Source organism: Nanorana parkeri, unplaced genomic scaffold, assembly GCF_000935625.1.
Source record: "Nanorana parkeri isolate BGI_ZX_2015 unplaced genomic scaffold, ASM93562v1 scaffold371, whole genome shotgun sequence".
NCBI classification, from domain to species: Eukaryota; Metazoa; Chordata; class Amphibia; order Anura; family Dicroglossidae; genus Nanorana; species Nanorana parkeri.
The window spans coordinates 310,737-329,399 of record NW_017306639.1 but is presented as its reverse complement, the minus strand read 5'-3'; the positions used below and the strand labels follow the sequence as shown (position 1 = coordinate 329,399).

General features: G+C 48.3%; 1 protein-coding gene across 1 annotated transcript in view; it reads right to left on the bottom strand.

Moving 5' to 3' along the window:
- Positions 1–1,322: 1,322 nt before the first annotated feature.
- The window catches only part of KDM4A (lysine demethylase 4A), a 21,667-nt gene continuing 4,326 nt past the window's right edge, over positions 1,323–18,663 (bottom strand). The window contains 19 exon segments of the mRNA XM_018558970.1: positions 1,323–1,617; positions 1,726–1,818; positions 2,742–2,861; positions 4,206–4,373; positions 4,693–4,878; positions 4,958–5,066; positions 6,273–6,328; positions 6,433–6,449; positions 6,521–6,560; positions 7,048–7,266; positions 8,698–8,876; positions 9,271–9,388; positions 10,953–11,252; positions 11,676–11,844; positions 12,997–13,175; positions 16,015–16,152; positions 16,243–16,346; positions 17,610–17,659; positions 17,753–17,946. Coding sequence (XP_018414472.1) covers positions 1,477–1,617; positions 1,726–1,818; positions 2,742–2,861; positions 4,206–4,373; positions 4,693–4,878; positions 4,958–5,066; positions 6,273–6,328; positions 6,433–6,449; positions 6,521–6,560; positions 7,048–7,266; positions 8,698–8,876; positions 9,271–9,388; positions 10,953–11,252; positions 11,676–11,844; positions 12,997–13,175; positions 16,015–16,152; positions 16,243–16,346; positions 17,610–17,659; positions 17,753–17,946 — 2,580 coding nt within the window. The 3' untranslated portion in view covers positions 1,323–1,476.

The following is an 18,663-nucleotide window of genomic DNA, read 5'->3' as shown; positions in this document are numbered from 1 at the left end:
CCGGTTACGTTAGAACTAAGCGGTTTGGCCGAGAAAGCTGTACTGCACTGCGCCACCCGTGGCATTTCCCTATACACATACAGCACAGCAATGAACCAGGGTCACATTTATCCAGCACGTTAATATTCTGAGGTGCCCCACTCAAGCGGCGGCCATATTGAGTGGGGCACCTCAGATGAATAAACGTGCTGGATTAGTGCGACCCTTAGGTCTAACGAAACCGGAAGTCAGGCAGTTGGAGATCGATTGGTTGGTTGGAGTTGGAGCTTTTCGATAGAACACCGTCATAAAAAGGTAATGCCGGCATAGAATGCAATCAAGCAACTGATTAGCAGATAGTGTGCCACACCACATAGCCAGGAGGGAGGAGCATGCGTGGCTAAAGGGATGCCGGCGATGTGTTCTTTCCTATAACACTGAGCTTCATCACACTCTTTCACTAAAACCTGCCCCCACTATCAGACAGCGAGGTACAAGGGTTGCATCACATGACTGCACCTTAGAAGAGCCAAAAAAAAAATAGTATTTGAGCCTTTGGAATTGATTTATAGCCAGTTTATGGTTTTAGGGTCTCACTTGATGCTCATGTGCAGCAAGTACTTCTGATGGGTTTACATACATGAACTATTCCCCAACCTCTTCGGTTTTATGGTCATCGACAGAGCGCCTGCAGAACCCAAGTCTCCCCTCCCCCCCGAGCTTGAAATACTGCATTGAACGCTCATTTTGCGTTTTGGAACTCAGAATTCATCATCATTCTGGTTTTATTCATCCGGCAAACTGATCGAACCAATGGGAGTTCGGGAAGAGCAAGCTGGTGTTCAACGCTCATTTGTAGAGAAGGAATGATAGATCCTGATATTGATAAATTGACCTATAACTCCCCCCCCCCCCCCCTCATATTGAGTTGGAGACCGGATATCAGTTCTGAAGATTTGTTTATAGATCACGAGTCATTTTGGTGACGAGACAAGAGGTAAACACTCGCTGGATCTTAGAAAAGGGATTCCTCCCTCACATCAGGCGTCACTTGCTCTCACGCGGCCTCACGGTAATCCGCGGTTTATTTCAATCAGCAGGAACGCGTCCACCATCTTAAACAAAATGCCTTAAATATATCAAAGGCTCCTCCAGGGGATTGGCTACAGAGGACGAGGCAAGAGAGCCTGTGATAGGAGGATACTGGTAACACTGTTCCGGGAGGAGTGGGCAGAGCCTTGAATAACCGCTGCAAGCTCGAGAGCCAGAAAAGGAAAAACAAAAACCCAACAGAAAGTTGGTGCCGAGACCCAGGACAGTTCATCCAAGTTGTCCTTCACACCCCCATCATGCTCTGCAAATAGACGGCACGGCCTCGTTGTTTAGAAGGTGGAAAGAGTCCAGTCACAGTAAAGAAGATAAAAGGTCCCAACAGAACGAGACGGTTGGCCAGGGTTGTGAGCTGCCCCCTAGTGGGAGGCGCCCGGCGCTGCAGCCTCACTCCATGATGGCGCGGTACAAAGCCGGCTCGATGTAGTCCTCTCTATACCTGGAGTTGATGACTCGCTGCCTTTTCACCTCTTGCTTCACTTCCTGCTCCGTGAAGATTTCTGTGAAGCGCATGTCGGATGCAACGGACTGCCGGGCGGGAAAAAAAAAGAAGGTTATAAAAACGGGAGACAAAAGATTAACGAAATCACTGAATCCGAGAGCTGAATAACGAAGGACAAGCAGCCGGATACTCACCAGGCGGGACTTCACCTTCTTTGGTAACTCTTCGTCCAGAGTGTACACGTCGTCCCTCTTTGCTGGGAGCTGAGAGCCGTCCTCAAACTCCACCTGAAACAAAGAGGACACTGTAACCAAGGATACGCAATTATGTAAAAACCGCAGCGCGTCAGGGTTTCCACTGCGCAAATATCTCACAACAGAGATGTATAGAAGACAGACGGGCCCCACAAATAGACAATTTGTACTAACAGTCGCAAATGAGCGGAATCCGTGCCGCTGTTACACATATAGCGTTTGCGTGCCATGCAGTCTTCCACGCGGTTCGCAAATGCTATATGTGAATGGAGCCTTAAAAAAAAAAAAAAAGGAGGAGAACTATGGGGTTAAGGCTTTTCCCCATAGTTCTCCTTAGGGTAACGGGAGGACACAAACTACCGTCCTCCCGTCACCCTAAGCTCAGTATATAGAGAACTACAGCTGGCGGTACACTGAGACACCGCAGCCGGAGCGGATCCCAACATCAATGTCGAGATCCGCCCAGCTGCGTGAGTGACAGCTGGCTCTGCCTATCTACAGCTGTACCCGCCCCCTCCCCCGTCCGATCCGCCAGTCAGCGCTGGAGGATCAGAGCGGGGAATCCAGTCCCTCCCGTCATGGCAGAGAGCCGTGACAGGATCGAGAGGTGAGCGAACGCCGGTATGTGTTGGCTCACCTCCCGATCTACTGAGCCGACCTGTGACAGTCTCATTGTCACAGGTCGGCTAGAACTATGAGGTGAGTGAAAAGCACTCCTCATAGTTCTCCTTTAAGGTGCATTATTGGGTGGAGGTGGGTCGTCATTGTGTCTGCAATACACTTTTTGATGAAGACAGCGCATTAAACATCTCCGTGTTTAGATACCAAACTCTACATTGCTTCCAAGTTTTATTTCCATTAGGACCGGGTATCGTCTTATGAACGTTGGCGGTTACATAGATTTAAAATATTATCGTGGACTTCACTTTATTGATGTAGTAATACACACAACTCACCTGGTACATCTGAATAGTGTGCGATGCGACAAACTTTGCACCATACACAAGGCCATCTGTCCAGCGGACCTGAACGATATCCCCACCAGCTGGAGGACCCAAAGTAAGACAGTCACGGCTCTGCGAAATATAAAAGAATGTAAATACATTTAACAGGATCTCCAAATATGCGACTTTTCCTGCGTATTCCCGGCATGAGCGATACAGGAAAAGGGAGAAAACAGGAGCAAGATGGACGGCTGCCAGGAGTTTTTCATTTATTAGAAAAACTACACAGGAAAGCAAATCTTCCTACAAATGTCCCCGAGAAGCTGACCGAGTGCCATCAGACAAAGCAGCAATATACTCAGCCCGACATGAAGGTAAAAATTAGAGGAGCACCGAAATGGAAATTTTAAAACCGAAGCAAAAAAAAATTGTCAGGCCGAAACCGGAAATGTTTTTTTTTTTATTTACATTTTTTAAAATCTTAATATATTTATTCATTTTTTAATATTTTTACATTGCTTTTAGGGGCTTCGGGGAAATATTGGGGGTCTAAACAGACCCCTGATATTTCCCTTTTAAAATAGAAGAGATTTAGGACACAAAGTCCTCTTTTTCTGCAGCCCCTGTTATGAACAGGAATCCTCTATACCGAGTGTTCCTGATCATTGATAACATGAGGACAGAGTGTGTTTACTATAACTACAATGATGAATGAACAGGAAGTGATGTAGAGGTGATGTAGATCACTTCCCATTCATAATTGAGGATATAGTAACCATACTCTGTCCTCAATTATCTACAAACACTCAGCGATCGATCACTGACGGCTTGTACCCGCTCTCCTCTCTGACGCGCTGTCACAGGAGGCTGAGTGAGCGATGTGGGAGGAGAGCCCAGCCTCCTGTGACATCGCTGGCTGTCTCCGCCCACACACCGCTCTGCTGGACTGTGATAGGAGGCTGAGCGGTGTGGGAGGAGAGACGCCGGCCGCTCACAGCGCTCTGCTCCCGCGGCGCTCGGCCGGCTGTCACTTTCGGGATGCGCCGATGTATTGGTCGAAACATGGCTCTTTCGGCATTATGCCAAAAGTGCCATTTTCGGCCGATAGATCGGCGCTTCCCTAGTAAAAATAAAACCGTATTGTGATCGGAACCTTTGCAGCGAGAACGGTTGTGTGCTCAGCCGCGGCCTCCAAACCTCACACACGCTTGATATCATTTTTTGCTTAAATAAATAAAGATCCTTCAGTAAATAAACCACCTTTTATATGTGCATTGCGTCTGCAATAACGAATGTGTGCCTGGAGTTTAGCTTGTGTATGCGAGTCAATACAGGATGGGCCGGCCACCTTTTGTGGGACAGTAGGGAAGGCCACACATATAAAAAGACAGGCCGGCCACCATTTCCGAGGGACTGTAGGGAGCTCACTCATACACACAATGGATATTTGTGGTCCGTGTCAGGCCCAGCTCTTACCACAATGTCCTCTGGATACAGATTGTCACTGAAGGAACCATCATCAAAATTGACCTCGTAGAATGTCTCCTTTGTCAGCTTGACCACCTCACTTTGGTAGTAGCGGCCATTCTTGTGCTTGGCGATGACGGTCTGCCCCAATACGATGTCTCTGTGGGAGTCTTTTCCCTGTAAAAAGGAGGGAAGTTGCTGCTTTAGCCGGTTCTTTGCCTATAAACCTTACAAACGCTTCCTACACGCCAAACTATAGTACATAGGAAATAAGAGAATTGCATTACTACCATTGCCGGCCTTGTTCTGAAACGACTAGTTTCCTGGCTGTCTCTAGGGACAGAGTGAGGAGAATAGAGGCCAGATGGAGGCAGAGGGATCAGAATCTAACCAGGTTTCGTCATGCCCCCTCTCCTGGGCCTGTAACCCCCACTATTTTGTTTTTTATCATGGTGGGGAGATTCATCATCATTACTAAACCAAAAAGTCCCGTTACCTCATTCGCGGAGGGTTTGTGCCTGGAGCAGGTTATGAACACCACGAAGGGCCAATCATCCGGCTGCATCATGACGCCAGCGGCCTGGGCGCAGGACACGTGAAATGATGTGGGGCATCGCCCGTGTGAGCACTGGACGCAGCACCCTGCCACCCTCTTTCTCCGCTTCTTGCAGAAAGCGCATTTCTAGAACGAAGACCGAAGAGATCAGCACCCTGCAGATGATTTCCAAGCGGAGACCCAACAAAACCAGCGCAATACATACCAGGCGGAACCTCATTAGGGGGATTTTACTGATGTCTATAGGACGCCTTGCCGCGATGTTCACAAATTTTGCTTCGGCGACGGCCACAGCACACATGACATGCACCCACCTGCCAGACACAAAGGGTCCCGGATTATTAATACAAGATTTATATAGCGCCAACAGTGTGTGCAGTGCTTTACATTGTAAAAAAGGGGGACAGCACAGTCACAATACAAATCAACACAGGAGGATTATGGAGGGCCCTGGTTGTCAGAGCTTGTACATGAAAGGGAGAGGCAAGGGATACACCGATACCACTTTAAGGCCGAGTACGAGTACCGATACTTTTGATCAAGTACTCGCAGATACCAATTACAGATACTTTTTCTTAAAGGGACAGGTCACATTTTTTCTAAAGCAATACAAACTAATGCTTTAAGGTCACTTTCTTAATATTATGATTCATGAGATGACGAGGGAGCATGACGCCGGCTTCCCGGCCAATCATAATGCCGGGCGCTGCGTCATTACACGGCGCCCGGATTTGCTAGCTTCCAATCTGGAGGCCGGGCAGCACGTCATTGCACGCTACCCGGCTTCCCGATTGGCCGGGAAGTCGGCTCCATGCCCTCTCATCACAAGTGACGAGAGAGCATGGAGCCATTCCCTGGCCAATCAGGAAACCGGGCAGCGTGTAATGATGCGCTGCCCAGCTTCCTGATACAGGAAGTACTCGTGCTAGGTATCGGAGCATTTGGGCGAGTACAAGTACTCACCCAAATACTCGGTATCGGCACCGATACTAGTATCGGTGCATCCCTAGTAATAATAACTGATGGATGAGTGAATGGAGAAAGTAAAAAGTTCAGTTAGGTGGAGGTGGGATAGGCTTCCCTGAAGAAACACCTAAAAGGCAGACGGAATATGCAATAGCTGGACAGATTGGGGTAAAGAGTTCTAGAGGATGGGAGAGACTCTGGAGGAGTCCTGGAGGCGAGCATGGGAGGGGGTGATGAGGGAGCTAGAGAGAAGGAGGTCTTGGGAAGAGTGGGGAGGATGGTTAGGGTGATAGTCTGAGAGGAGGTTGGGGGATATAGCTGGGGGGTAGAGTTGTGGATTGCTTTGTATGATGAGGTTAGTATGTTGAATTATTGGCAGAGACGGGCGGCGGACACTGAGTGGTATAGTCTGCATAGGAGGAGGGGAGTTGTATAGTGAGGGCGGCACAGAGCAAGAGATTACAATTATACATCGGGACCGAATATTACAATGCAACAAATAAAAGGTCCACAACCAAGACTCAGTCAGGAGACTTCACTCCCATACTACATACCGGTTATCATTGGCTTTCTGTAACGCTCCACCTCTTAGACAACACAAGCAGCAGTCCTAGAAGAGCAGACAGTGATTTAGGGGGAGTCATCCAAACAACAGATATAATAAAAACATGCTGTAAGTGCAGTTTAGTTGGAAGGGGCCGTTGGGCATCTTACCTGTGTGATGGCATCCTCTTCTTTTAGGCGTTCCCTAAAGACTCATCTCTTCAAGGAAGCCTATCCCACTTCAACCTAACCCCTGAACCATCACATTCTCAAACAATTCATCCCCACACAGCTCCCTCCTCATGTATCATTACTCCCCTCCCTTTTAGATTGCAAGCCCTCAGGGGCAGGGCCCTCCTTACCATCTTGAATTGTATTGTAATGTCTTCCTTACATTGTAAAACGCTGCGCAAACTGTTGGCGCTCTATAAATACTAAATAATAATAATAATACTAATACTACCCAGTGATGAGGCACTATTCCTCCCACTGGCAATGAGAAACTATTCCTTCCCTTGGCACCAAGAATGGGACACCATTACTGCCACCAAACACCAATAATGGGACACATTTCATCCTCTGACACCAAGGATGGGGCACTATTCCTCCTGCTGACAGTAACAATTGGTCTGTCACCGATCCCAGTGACCGCGCACCATTTCTTCCACTTATAGCAAGAATGCGGCATTGTTCTTCCTCCCACAGACACTAGGTCATTTTTTTTTCTTCTTTTGTACCCTCCCTCAGGTTCAGAAGTCAGATGCACTGCCAGTGTCTGAGCTCTGCCTTAGGATATTCGGGGCACTTACTTGCATGGACACACACGCTGCACTTTTTGCAGGAGATCAGCAGGCTGGTCCCATCATCTTCCAGAAATGAAGCCGACAGGTTCAGCTCAGTGTTGCAGCTGGTGGTTGTAAAGCACATCTCTGGGATAAGTGGCTTGGTTTTCAGTTGGAAAGCTACCTGGGTTGAGTCTTTCTTGCTCGGTGCTTCACTATCGGACTTAAGAGGGGGGGAAAAAAAATAATTATAAGTGAATGACGAACACAACTATAAAATGTTCCCATGTACAGTTTAGGTTATACCAAGCATTGAGGTTTAGCATGTTGTATAGCATCCTGTCCTGTATTAAGAAGGGGATTTATTGCAGAGACAAGTCCATCATTTTGCCACTTTACACATCACTGGTTCGGCCTCATCTGGAGTACACGGTCCAGTTTTGGTCACCAGTCCACAGAAAGGATGTCCTTGAGCTGGAAAGAGTCCAGCGGAGGGCAACCAAACTCATAAAGGGGATGGAGGACCAGAGCTATGAGACGAGGTTACAAAATCTAAACATGTTCACGTTGGAAGTGAGGAGATTAAGGGGGGATATGATTTTCATGTACAAATTGTTCAATGGTGACAGCAACATCGGCAAAACTGTTTACAATGAACTCCGTAACAAAGACTAGAGGCCACCACCTAAAATTGGTGGAAAAGAAATTCTAGCACAAGGGGCGAAGGGGGGTTCTTCACAGTTAGAGCCGTTAGGGTCTGGAACTCACTGCCAGAGGCGGCGATCTCAGCTAAGAATGTGGAATCAGTCAAGAAGCTTTTGGACTACGTTTGCGGCGATATGCAACATGTGCGGCACGTAGGCGCACCTGACGCATATATGCGTGTGTATGTGGGGGGGCGCGGACTTTACACACACACAACTTTATTGCTATTACATGGGCGGCTAAGAAGCCCCCTATGGGATAGCCAATTTACATGACAGGTCCTCTTTATGGAGTCTCGAGGACCCCTAATGTCACCTAGGGACCCCCAGAGAAGCTGATGAAGCAGAGATCGGCTTCATCAGCTTCTCTAGCTGGAGTGTGACACTGAATGCAGGAAGTGATGCAATATACATCACTTCCTGCATTCGGGGACTGATAGGAGATCAAAAGGGAGTTCGTGTACTGAACTCCCTTTGATCTCCTGTCACAGAGCCGTGCTGGTCCCGGCCGCATCGGGCACAGCGGATCTCGGGAACGGCAAGGACAGCTTCTGATACAAGCGTCTCGAGACGCTTGATCGCTTGACTGTAAAGCTCCCGGCCGGCCGTGTAATTACAACGGCCGGCCCGGGAAGCTGCTCGTCGGTCTCCACTGTCTGCTCGTCACAGACGAGCGGATTTTTGAGCTATATATATATATATACACATATACACACACTATAGATATATATCTATATTTTACACATACGCACACATCAGCAATAGGTTGGACTTGATGGGACTTATGTCTTTATTCAACCTCAAATACTATGTATACTGCTTGAATCCGCTCTACAATGTATTACCGATTTACAATTTAAAAAAAAAAAACTTATATTGTCACAAATTTTCCATTGTTCCAAGCTCTCAGTTCTGTGCGGCAGTCCCGCTCGTCTCTGGTAAGTGCTCACCTGATATGTCCTGAAGAGCATACACACGGCACAGTGCGGAGGGACCTGAGACATGGCCAGGTTGTATTCTCTCTCCACCTGGAAAGTCTGAGGTTTGTTCTGCCACAGTTGGCTCATGGACTTGGCCCAGGTCTCAGTCTCTTCAAACTCCTCATCCAGGACAGTCTGCTCAGGCTGGTCTGGAGGACAGAAGGCAGGAAATGGGAGTTTAACGGTAAATAAAAGCTGTAGGCCGGGTCATTAGCACTTCTACCATTGCACTGCCTTATACAAATCACATGCAGCTCAATGATATCAACTCCTAATGCGCATTGATCATTGTTCAGCTTTGAATGCACCACTAGAATGACAAGACCGTCATTTCCCTTTATCTGCTGTAAACATATGAGGATTGTGACTTCAGGAATGTATCCACGGACACGTGGGAAGGATTTACTCCCCTTATGAAGATGTTGCCATGGCCAGGTTTTTTTTTGCACCGTCCTCCAAGTCCAAACTTGTGAAGTCTGTAAGGGGCTGAACGTGATGGACTCATGACTACTTCGGCCTCGTTAACCATATATTAGCACCTACCGTCTTCACTACCGCTGTCCTTCATCACCAATGGGTGGTAACGGGGGAGTTTGGAGAGGGGCTGTCGTCTGCTTTTCGCGTTCTGGTGCTCCTGCATGTTAATGTGCTTCCCTGCAACCTGCAAGAGAAATAGGTAAATCGCTGAGGTTCACGTCATGGTGCATAGAGCAGATCCTCCAAGAAGGGGGACCAATCAGGAAGCAACGACTGCATCGCATTGTATGGCCGTATGAACATCTACAGGCTGATCTCCCGGAACCAGGACAGAAACTACAAAGCCGTTTCCAATAGCAATCTCACTTCCCCAGTTCAGAATGTAATAAAATGCGGACTTTATAGGAAGCAGCCTGGACCTGTCTTTAATAGTAATTGGTGTTTATGGTTAGCAGTGGGCGCAGACAAGAACGTCGTCATTTTTATCTGTAAAAAATAAATCAAGGTAACTGGACTCGCTGTCTTTTTCTTGAAGACGTTTAGCTGATTAGCAGACCAGCTTTCTCTAGTCAGAACGGAGAAAACTAGTCGGATCACCAGTGAAACGTCTACAAGAGAAATACAGCAAGTCCAGTTGCCTTGATTTATTTTTACATATATACCATGTGACCCGGATGAATGGAAACCTCCACAGACATGTAGTCATTTTTGTTTAAGTGCCAAAAAGGGGCAACTAAATTTGAAATGCTTATTTGTTATTTGCCCGGCTGCTGCTGAAGATCAAAACATCTTTTCTCTAAGGCCTCCTTCACACTAGAAAAGACCGGCACGTACAGCTCTGTGCTGCGTGCACGGCCGTTATCGGGCAGCTCCCGGCAAGGACAGGTGCTGCGTGATTAGTATGCAGCCCCCGTCCTCTATGGGTGAACGTGGCCGTACGCCGACCTACGCTCACCCCAAGTGCAGGTCCGTACAGGTGCGCGTTTCCTGGCTTGGATGCAGACAGTATCCATCCTGTCAGCGTACAAGTACGGACGCGCAGGGTGGGTGAGCGTACGGCCGCGTAGTCCCATAGAGAAGGTCGGGGGCTGCGTACAAAAAAAAAAAAAAAAAACACGCAGCACCTGTCCTTCCCGGGAGCTGCCCGATACGGCCGTGCACGCAGCACGGAGCTGTACGTGCCGACCTTTTCTAGTGTGAATGAGGGCTGAGGCTCCGTTCCCACTAATGCGCTGCGGTAACACTTATTGCTGCTTGTGGTGCCATTCATTCTGAAGGGATCCCCAAAGCACCTGCTTTGCACACTTCCAGCGCTGCTCACGCGTCTTTTGGTGCATTTGGTATCCCATTTAAGTGAGAGGGCTGTCATAACTCACACATGAATGCACAGCTTAACATGCGTTAAAGGACTGTGAACACCCCAGTTTAAACAGTGGATCAGGTACTGCCCTAAAATCTAGATGTAAATGACAGGTGCACTTTTTGTGTTGATATAAAACACTTGTGCCGCCTCCCACTTTTGTTTCCTTTAGTGATGGCTGCGTGGCCTTTCTCACGGCAGATTTCCTGATGGTGACAACAGCAGAGCATGCCGGTCTAACGTGTTGTAATGGCGTTTTGTCTCCACTGGAAGCTCAATGGAGGCAAAAACAAAAAGGACAAAGTGTTTTTATCCCAGAACAGGAAGTATCTGAACAAGACTTAGCAGTTCTGGTTTCTTATACATGGTTTCCATGGCCGGCTCTTACCTCTTCCAGTTCGTGTTCGGTGAAGCTTCCCATGGAGCTGGTTTTCTTCAGTACGGCAGCTTTTCCTTGCCCTTTGGGATAGCTGTGCACGCCACCCAATTTCCCAGAGCGGGATCCCTGCTGAGCGTCAGAGTCACTGTCCGATGAGGCCGCACTGTCCGCCGAGCTGTCCTGTGATGAAGAGGAGCCGTCGGCACTGGAGGATGGGCTGGCCGGGTTCGAGAATGGAGTGCAACTTTCTGACATGCCGTAATTTTCCACATTCTTCAGAGTTTCATATTGCTGCCCAGAAGAACCTGAAATAGGAGGCAGAATTTACTGAAATTTGAGAAAAGAAAAACAAAAATGTGAAGTCACTCCCCAACCAGCATGTAGAATAGAAGTTCCCGAGTATGGTGGAATATCCTTCTACCCACAACAAAAAGGTGAACTTTATTACAGGAGGGGGCAGAGACAGGACCAGTCACCCTGCACAAGCATAGAGAGCAGCAGTGAGCGGTCTTTATTACAGGAGCGGGCGGAGACAGGACCAGTCACCGGTCTTTTACAGAAAGCTCTTGCACAGAGGCAAAGTGCAGGAGTTGGTTCATGCGGGAACACTTTACATGTCAAAGAAATCCATAAAGGACGGTTACTAGCGTGTTCCTTAGGGAGCTACACCTGCTGGCTTTTTTTTGGGGGGGTGCACCGAGAGGTCTAATGAGTGAACCTCCCTTCTGTTGCTTTGGTCAGAGCCCCATAGCTCCCATGACTGTACACTACTGCAGCTCCACATCCTCCAGACATGGAATTATCACACTGCACATCCTTGAAGTCCTCGTTCTGGCTCAGCTCCTGAGGGACCTCCAAACACACCCGGTGCCGCTTGGTTCCAATGCGATGTTTGGTCACACTGATAAAGAGATGGAGATCGGGTCACACTACATTACAAAGAGCAGCAAAGTGGCTGAATGACCTAACTGGTTGTATGTATTGAGAAAGAAATGTGCATTGCCTTCCAGCTGCCCCCAGGGATACCATCATATATTCCAGGAGGAATTACTTCCCCCCCATTCATGAAATCCTGCAATCTCACAGGATGGCAACCTGTAAACAAAGACACAGCTCCAGATCCGACTGCGAATCTGTGAGAGACGGTGCCACATTATTGGGGGGCCACCTGCAAGGACCAGGAAGAGACAACTAGCTCCCAATGTTGTAAAAACAAAGATGGCGGCGTGGGACGGCAAAAGGGAACGCACACATGGACTGTTCTTTTCACTGGCAAGTGAAAGTTCCTCTGTAGTGTTCCCCTGTACGAGTCCCTTGCTGAAGATTTGTTCATCTACATCCCCCTTCCGACAGGCAGAAGGCAACACCATGCACAGCTACCACCAACAATTCAGTCGCAGGATCCAATCAGAGTGGTTTCAGATCATGTGATCACCTGCAGGCAAGAGGTCAGGCTTTACATAAAAGCCTTCAGCCTAAAGATAGCAAGGTGCCTCTGTTTAATACCATCATTGTTAGATACAATTAGAGTATTAAATGAAATATTTTTTTTAAGGGGGGGGAGGGCATTTGTTAAAGCATAGCAAGCCAAATTTGGCCTGGGCTTCGAGGAGCTTTGTCATGAAATGATTTAATCCAGAGAAACGTGTGTGCACGCGCGCTCTCACACATAAAAAAAAATTGTTGAAGGAATGTTAAATTGATTACAACGTTATCAAGAATGTTTTGCATCGAAGTAACAAGCCTCATTCTTAAAAACAGGACTATTGCAACACATCCGTTATAAATGGTCACTCTGCTATGAAATGGGCCACAGGATCCCCATTTATAATGGAAATGCCAACATGACTCCCTGGGATCATCTCTCTCTTCCTGCACACCTAGGGGTGGTCTCACTCCACCTGCTGCTTCCTTTATAGAAAGTAATCTTTATAGTGCAACTCCCCCCAATCCCATAGCCACAGCAGGTCTTGTTTGGGTTGAATTACCCTTCATCAGTCCCACCAGGGAACGTATACAGTCAATAGACCCTCTAGCTTTACTCGTCACTGACCTTTTCTTTTGATCGGAATAGTTTTGCTCATCCACAAACTCTGCTGCCTCCGGGGTGGGCTGGGTATGGTCGATAGCGGTGACGTCTTTTCCCGATTTCCAGAGTTTGTATCGCTCGGGCTGGAACTTGTGCACGAAAACATCCATAGAGATTTTCACCATGTCTTTTCTACAGGAACACTGGAAACAAAAATGGCATTGTCAGGCTTGAAGATCGGAAAAAGTTCTGTGCACCGACGAAGTGAGGCTGCCAGCAATTTACAGCCATCAGCATCTTTATGTGGATGTTAAAATCTGAACTTCCCTTCAGTCTTCTAGCTGACCTCCCCTTCAGTCTTCTAGCTGACCTCCCCTTCAGTCTTCTAGCTGACCTCCCCTTCAGTCTTCTAGCTGACCTCCCCTTCAGTCTTCTAGCTGACCTCCCCTTCAGTCTTCTAGCTGACCTCCCCTTCAGTCTTCTAGCTGACCTCCCCTTCAGTCTTCTAGCTGACCTCCCCTTCAGTCTTCTAGCTGACCTCCCCTTCAGTCTTCTAGCTGACCTCCGTCCTCCCCTTCAGGTCTTCTAGCTGACCTCCGTCCTCCCCTTCAGGTCTTCTAGCTGACCTCCGTCCTCCCCTTCAGGTCTTCTAGCTGACCTCCGTCCTCCCCTTCAGGTCTTCTAGCTGACCTCCGTCCTCCCCTTCAGGTCTTCTAGCTGTCCTCCGTCCTCCCCTTCCGGTCTTCTAGCTGACCTCCGGCCTCCCCTTCAGGTCTTCTAGCTGACCTCCGTCCTCCCCTTCAGGTCTTCTAGCTGACCTCCGTCCTCCCCTTCAGGTCTTCTAGCTGACCTCCGTCCTCCCCTTCAGGTCTTCTAGCTGACATCCATCCTCGCCGTCAGTCTTGCACAGTTGTACCGGCTCCTCTCCTCTTCCTCTGATATCACTGCACACTGGGAGCTTCTCACAATGTGCATTAGAAGCTGCAGCAAGTCAGATAGAGCCCGCCCCTCATTTCCTGGCTGGATGTCCTCTAGCTCTTTCCTCCCCTGCCTGATTGTCCCCACCCCCTTTCATTCATTGGATTTCAGGTCTGTCAATCAGTGAGGCTCAGCATCACATGTGGGCGTTACCTAGGGTGGTCGGCATGCAAATACAGCCTGCACAGGAATGCCCACTCCTCCCAAGAACACAAAAAGTTGAGGCTTGAAAAAGAGGTTAACCCTCGAAACGCCTAGCCAGCCACTGGAGACACCCGACAGTCAGACTTTGCGATCCACCCCGTCACACGGCGTTCCCCAGCCGGGTATAGCTCCTCCCACTCCTTCTCCGTTCCTGACCGACGCGGCTCGGCCAGCCGAGTACGCGGGCGGCCATATTGACACGCACCCCCAACAGACCAACCTCTCATACCACCGGGGACACCGGGTCTCGGCGACCCAGGATCTGTCTAATGAGGGCGCTGCACAGACCGCAGAGAAGCTTCCAACTGTAAGTCAGCTTGCTTTAACAGTACGGCATACACCCAGTTCTTACACACCAAGATCCACCATTTTCCCCCATCGCATAGATCTATTAGATCCACTCCATTCACGTCACTCCTGGTAGTTGCGCTCCTGTCCTTTGAGTTTTTATCTGCACTCCTCCCAAGAGCCAACCTACAGCTATTAGGACAGAGTGCTCTTGAGTACTGAGGCAGGGTGCTGTGATGTTTTCAATATGCTATGTACGGCACACTGCTGGCCCCTCCACCAACCATGATCTGCCTGCATTGCAAACAGAAGCACAGAGACTCTGGGTCTAAAAAGATTTAACGGAAGCGGAAAGGCTTTATTTAAAAAAGGTCATAAGCATGTTGATGAGAAGGAAAAGGTGGAACCCGAAAAGTCGAAATATAAGAAAGTTAAATCAGCTTCAGAAGATCGACTTCACCAAAGCTGGCAAACCTCTCTTTGTAACCTGCCCCACACCCCAACCTGCCCTTTCCTCGGTTTCTGGACTCCAGCCATCTATTGATCCGTCTGATCTCTGTGTGGTTACATTGTTTACATGTTACAGAATGCTGTTTGAACTGACATTTCCTTTCAGACCAGACCGGGCACCTACATGACCTTTGGTTGCGAGTGTCAGTGAAACATTTGTTTTCTGTATTGATAACAGCCGGCTGTGTTCTTATTAAAAAGGGAAACTAAAAATGAAGCAAGCTTCAAGAAATAGCCCTTAGGGTAGGGCTGCAGCCCTAAAGTATACATGAATATTGGAGTCACAGGTAGAATTATTCAATATGCATTTTTATGACACAAGTGGAGTCCACGGACCCCCATATTAAAAGGAGAACTGTGAGGGGGAGGGGCTTTTCACTCCTCATAGTTCTAGCCGACCTGTGACAATGACACTGTCACAGGTCGGCTCAGTAGATCGGGAGGTGAGCGAACACAACGGCGTTCGCTCACCTCTCGATCCTGTCACGGCTCTCTGCCAGGACAGGGGAGGGGCTGGATTCCCCCCTCCCCACCAGCGCTGACTGGCGGAACGGACGGGGGAGGGGCGGGTACAGCTGGCTCTGCCTCTAGATAGGCAGAGCCAGCTGTCAGTCATGCAGCTGGGCGGATCCTGGCATAATTGTCAGGGATTTGCTTCAGCGTCTCAGTATACCGCGAGCAGCAGCCTCGGGTGACGGGAGGACGCTAGTTTGTGTGCTCCCGTTACCCTAAGGAGAACTATGGGGAAAAGCCTTAACCCCATAGTTCTCCTTTAAACAATGAAGCATCACCACAGATACAAGGTCACACCTTGGACTATGCAGGTTTCTAATTCCCCATTTGAGGTGGTCCTATAGCCAATAGTGTCCCTTAAGCACCCCAAGTTTGTCATTCATGCACCCCAACCACGAGCTCCAGGATAATGGGCATGAAGGGAGCCCAAGCATAGCTATGTCATGGTGCACCGTACAAATGAGAGGCCGTAACCATGTTTAAAAACCTGGGAAGAAAGTTTTACAATTGGGAAACAGTCAAAGCCACAACTGACTCAAATCCACTCACCAGAACAGCTTGCTTCCCATACTCGATCCATCTTAACGTGGCAAAGTTGGTGGACTCGGCACAGTTAAAGCCATGATTGAAGCCGGCATGGTAACCATATGGGAAGGTGACCATGAACTGTCCGGCCTCCTGAGTGATCTAAAAGAATGGGATCACAGGAATAGATATGGTAAACGCCGCTCAGTAAACAAGTGCCCAGGTAATATCGGGGCAGACTTTTCTTCTCACCTTATCGAAGGGGATGCCGTACTTCTTCAGGATGAAGGGCGAGATGACGGTCATCTTGTGGCGGAGAAATGCTTCACAGCTCTGAGCGCTGCCGGGGAAGAAACCTGTTCAACAAATACGTAAAAAGCGTCATCAACCATGAAAGAGAACCTGGATCTGCCACGTGTGAGGAGAGGCTGTTCAGTGCATTTAAAAATGGCGGCAACATTTGTAGGCTGCGATACACTCACGCCATACAGTATTTTCCATCTGCTCTGCAACATCAATATACAGATACAAAATATACACTTTATGCCTTACAACCTGGAAAGCACTTGGCGGCTAAATAACACCGTACACTAGGGGCCCATTTTGTGGAATGTACAAGGTGTTCATTCCATTTGGGTGTGGTGCGCTGATGTGCAGCAAAAAAATCCAGCATATTTGCATTTTATTACAGCGCACCGCCCACTGTGTGGTGGTGAAAATAGAACACAAAGAAAACATTTTTTTTCCGTGTCCTAGAGGGGTCCTGCGTTGAGCCGGTGCGGTACAATGCTGGTCACCAGCGAGATGCCCAGTGCCGGAATAACACTTGCCGGGCTATCTCGCATGTCTAGACCAAAGGGGTCCAGATACGGCATTCCAAAGTCAGGATGAGGAAAGGCAGAACCAGATAAGTCACATATAGGAGACCAGCTCAAGCAGCAGTGACAGCTCTTGATGCACTGTCAGTAGAAAATAAATTCCACGAAGCAAAAAAACAAAAACGAGCTGAATAAAAAGCTTCCAAACTTTTGACCTGTCAGTGTCACCCCGCCAATGGTGTCACCCGGGTGCGGGCCGCAACCCCTTGCGACGCCCCTGGTTATGATTATCGGCTGCGAGTGTCCAACCTCCTGTAGGCAGCGGTATAATCCAAATGTTTAGGATTTCCGGTTTCCCTCAATAAATGAGAGAAATATACTTTGTGACTTTGTTAGGATAGTGGGCGTTTGTATCTCTATCCCTGAAGAGGCAGGACTCACAGCATATAGTACACTATGGTACCCAACGGAGTATGTTCATTTTTAATAAATGCATCTAAACTTGATCTGACTTCCTAATGCATGAACAGCCAACTTCTTATTCATCCTGCAGCATATACATTCATCAACATTCCAGAATGTATTACTCCTGCTGCATACAGTAAATAAATAAGCAGTGTATCCTTCATTTAAGACTTCTTAACTGGCAGGGCTTACACTTCAGCTCCTGCGTCCTCAGTGGTCAAAACGAAAACAAAAATTCTGGCTTTTGGAGGTTAATTGCATTGAACAACCCCAACATGTTAGGCTTAATTAAACTCAATATGGCAAACCCTCCCCTAGACTGGTCACATGACTCACCCTTGGCCAATCTCTCCAGTCTCTTGCCGTGCTCTGGTGGAATGGAGTACCTAGAAACACAAAATAATAAAAAAATCAGTGAGCCTATAATTTCATCTGACACTTCAGCTACAAGGGACAACATCCAGGACTGGGTTGCTCACCATGATTTGGGCTCCCCAAAGTGCAGGTAGTTGATGCTGTACAGGTCCATGTCTTCGGTGTGCCAGGCAAAGGACGTCTTCCACATACCGAAATACAAGTACGGGGTGTTCACACCCTCTATGGTGATGCCGCTCTCCCTCTCCACCACGTCCAAGATGGTGTTCAGTCGGCCGATGTTCCATTCATCCACATGCTGCAGACAAGTAGAGAACCGTGAGGAGGGGCGGAGTGCAGATTACAGGTCACATACAAATAGGGAGGAATTGATCCAATTGCCTCCAGAGTAAGAGTCATGTGCAACGTGTGACAGTATCAGTTTATAGCTTCAATGGTGGACCACCACCCATGAAGACAATTACCACTGCCCCAGTATAAAACCCACCAACACAAAATAATTCAGCTTTCAGTAGACTGCGCTACATCATACCACCCTCTCTACCCACTAGGCATGGCAGGTCAGCTATTCAAGATGGCTGAAGATGCTGAACTCAGAAGATTTTGGCACCAGCAAGGAAGCTCGCTGATACATCACTGAAGGGAAGTGAAGTATTTGCAGCCTTCAGTCCTACTTTAAAGGGCCACTTCCACCAAAGGTACATTAGTCTTTTCGGAATAGGCGCTCACCGACTACTGTAGATCGCTAGCGTTATCAGTAGGGACGGTGGGCTGGTGTTGGAAAGGGAGGAGTAGAGGAATCAATATACAGGTGGACGGTGGTGGCTATTGCCAAGCAATGACGTGAGGGTACGGATGGTAGAAGACGGTCCGTGGTTCAATGAGTAGGTGGATGATAGGAGTGTTATATACCCCCCATATCTGGACTGACCCGGGCAGAATTCAAATTCGGTGGCATATGGCTGTATACTCCTTCTGGGTGTATTAGAGTACAGGGAAATGTTTTCGGGCTTGT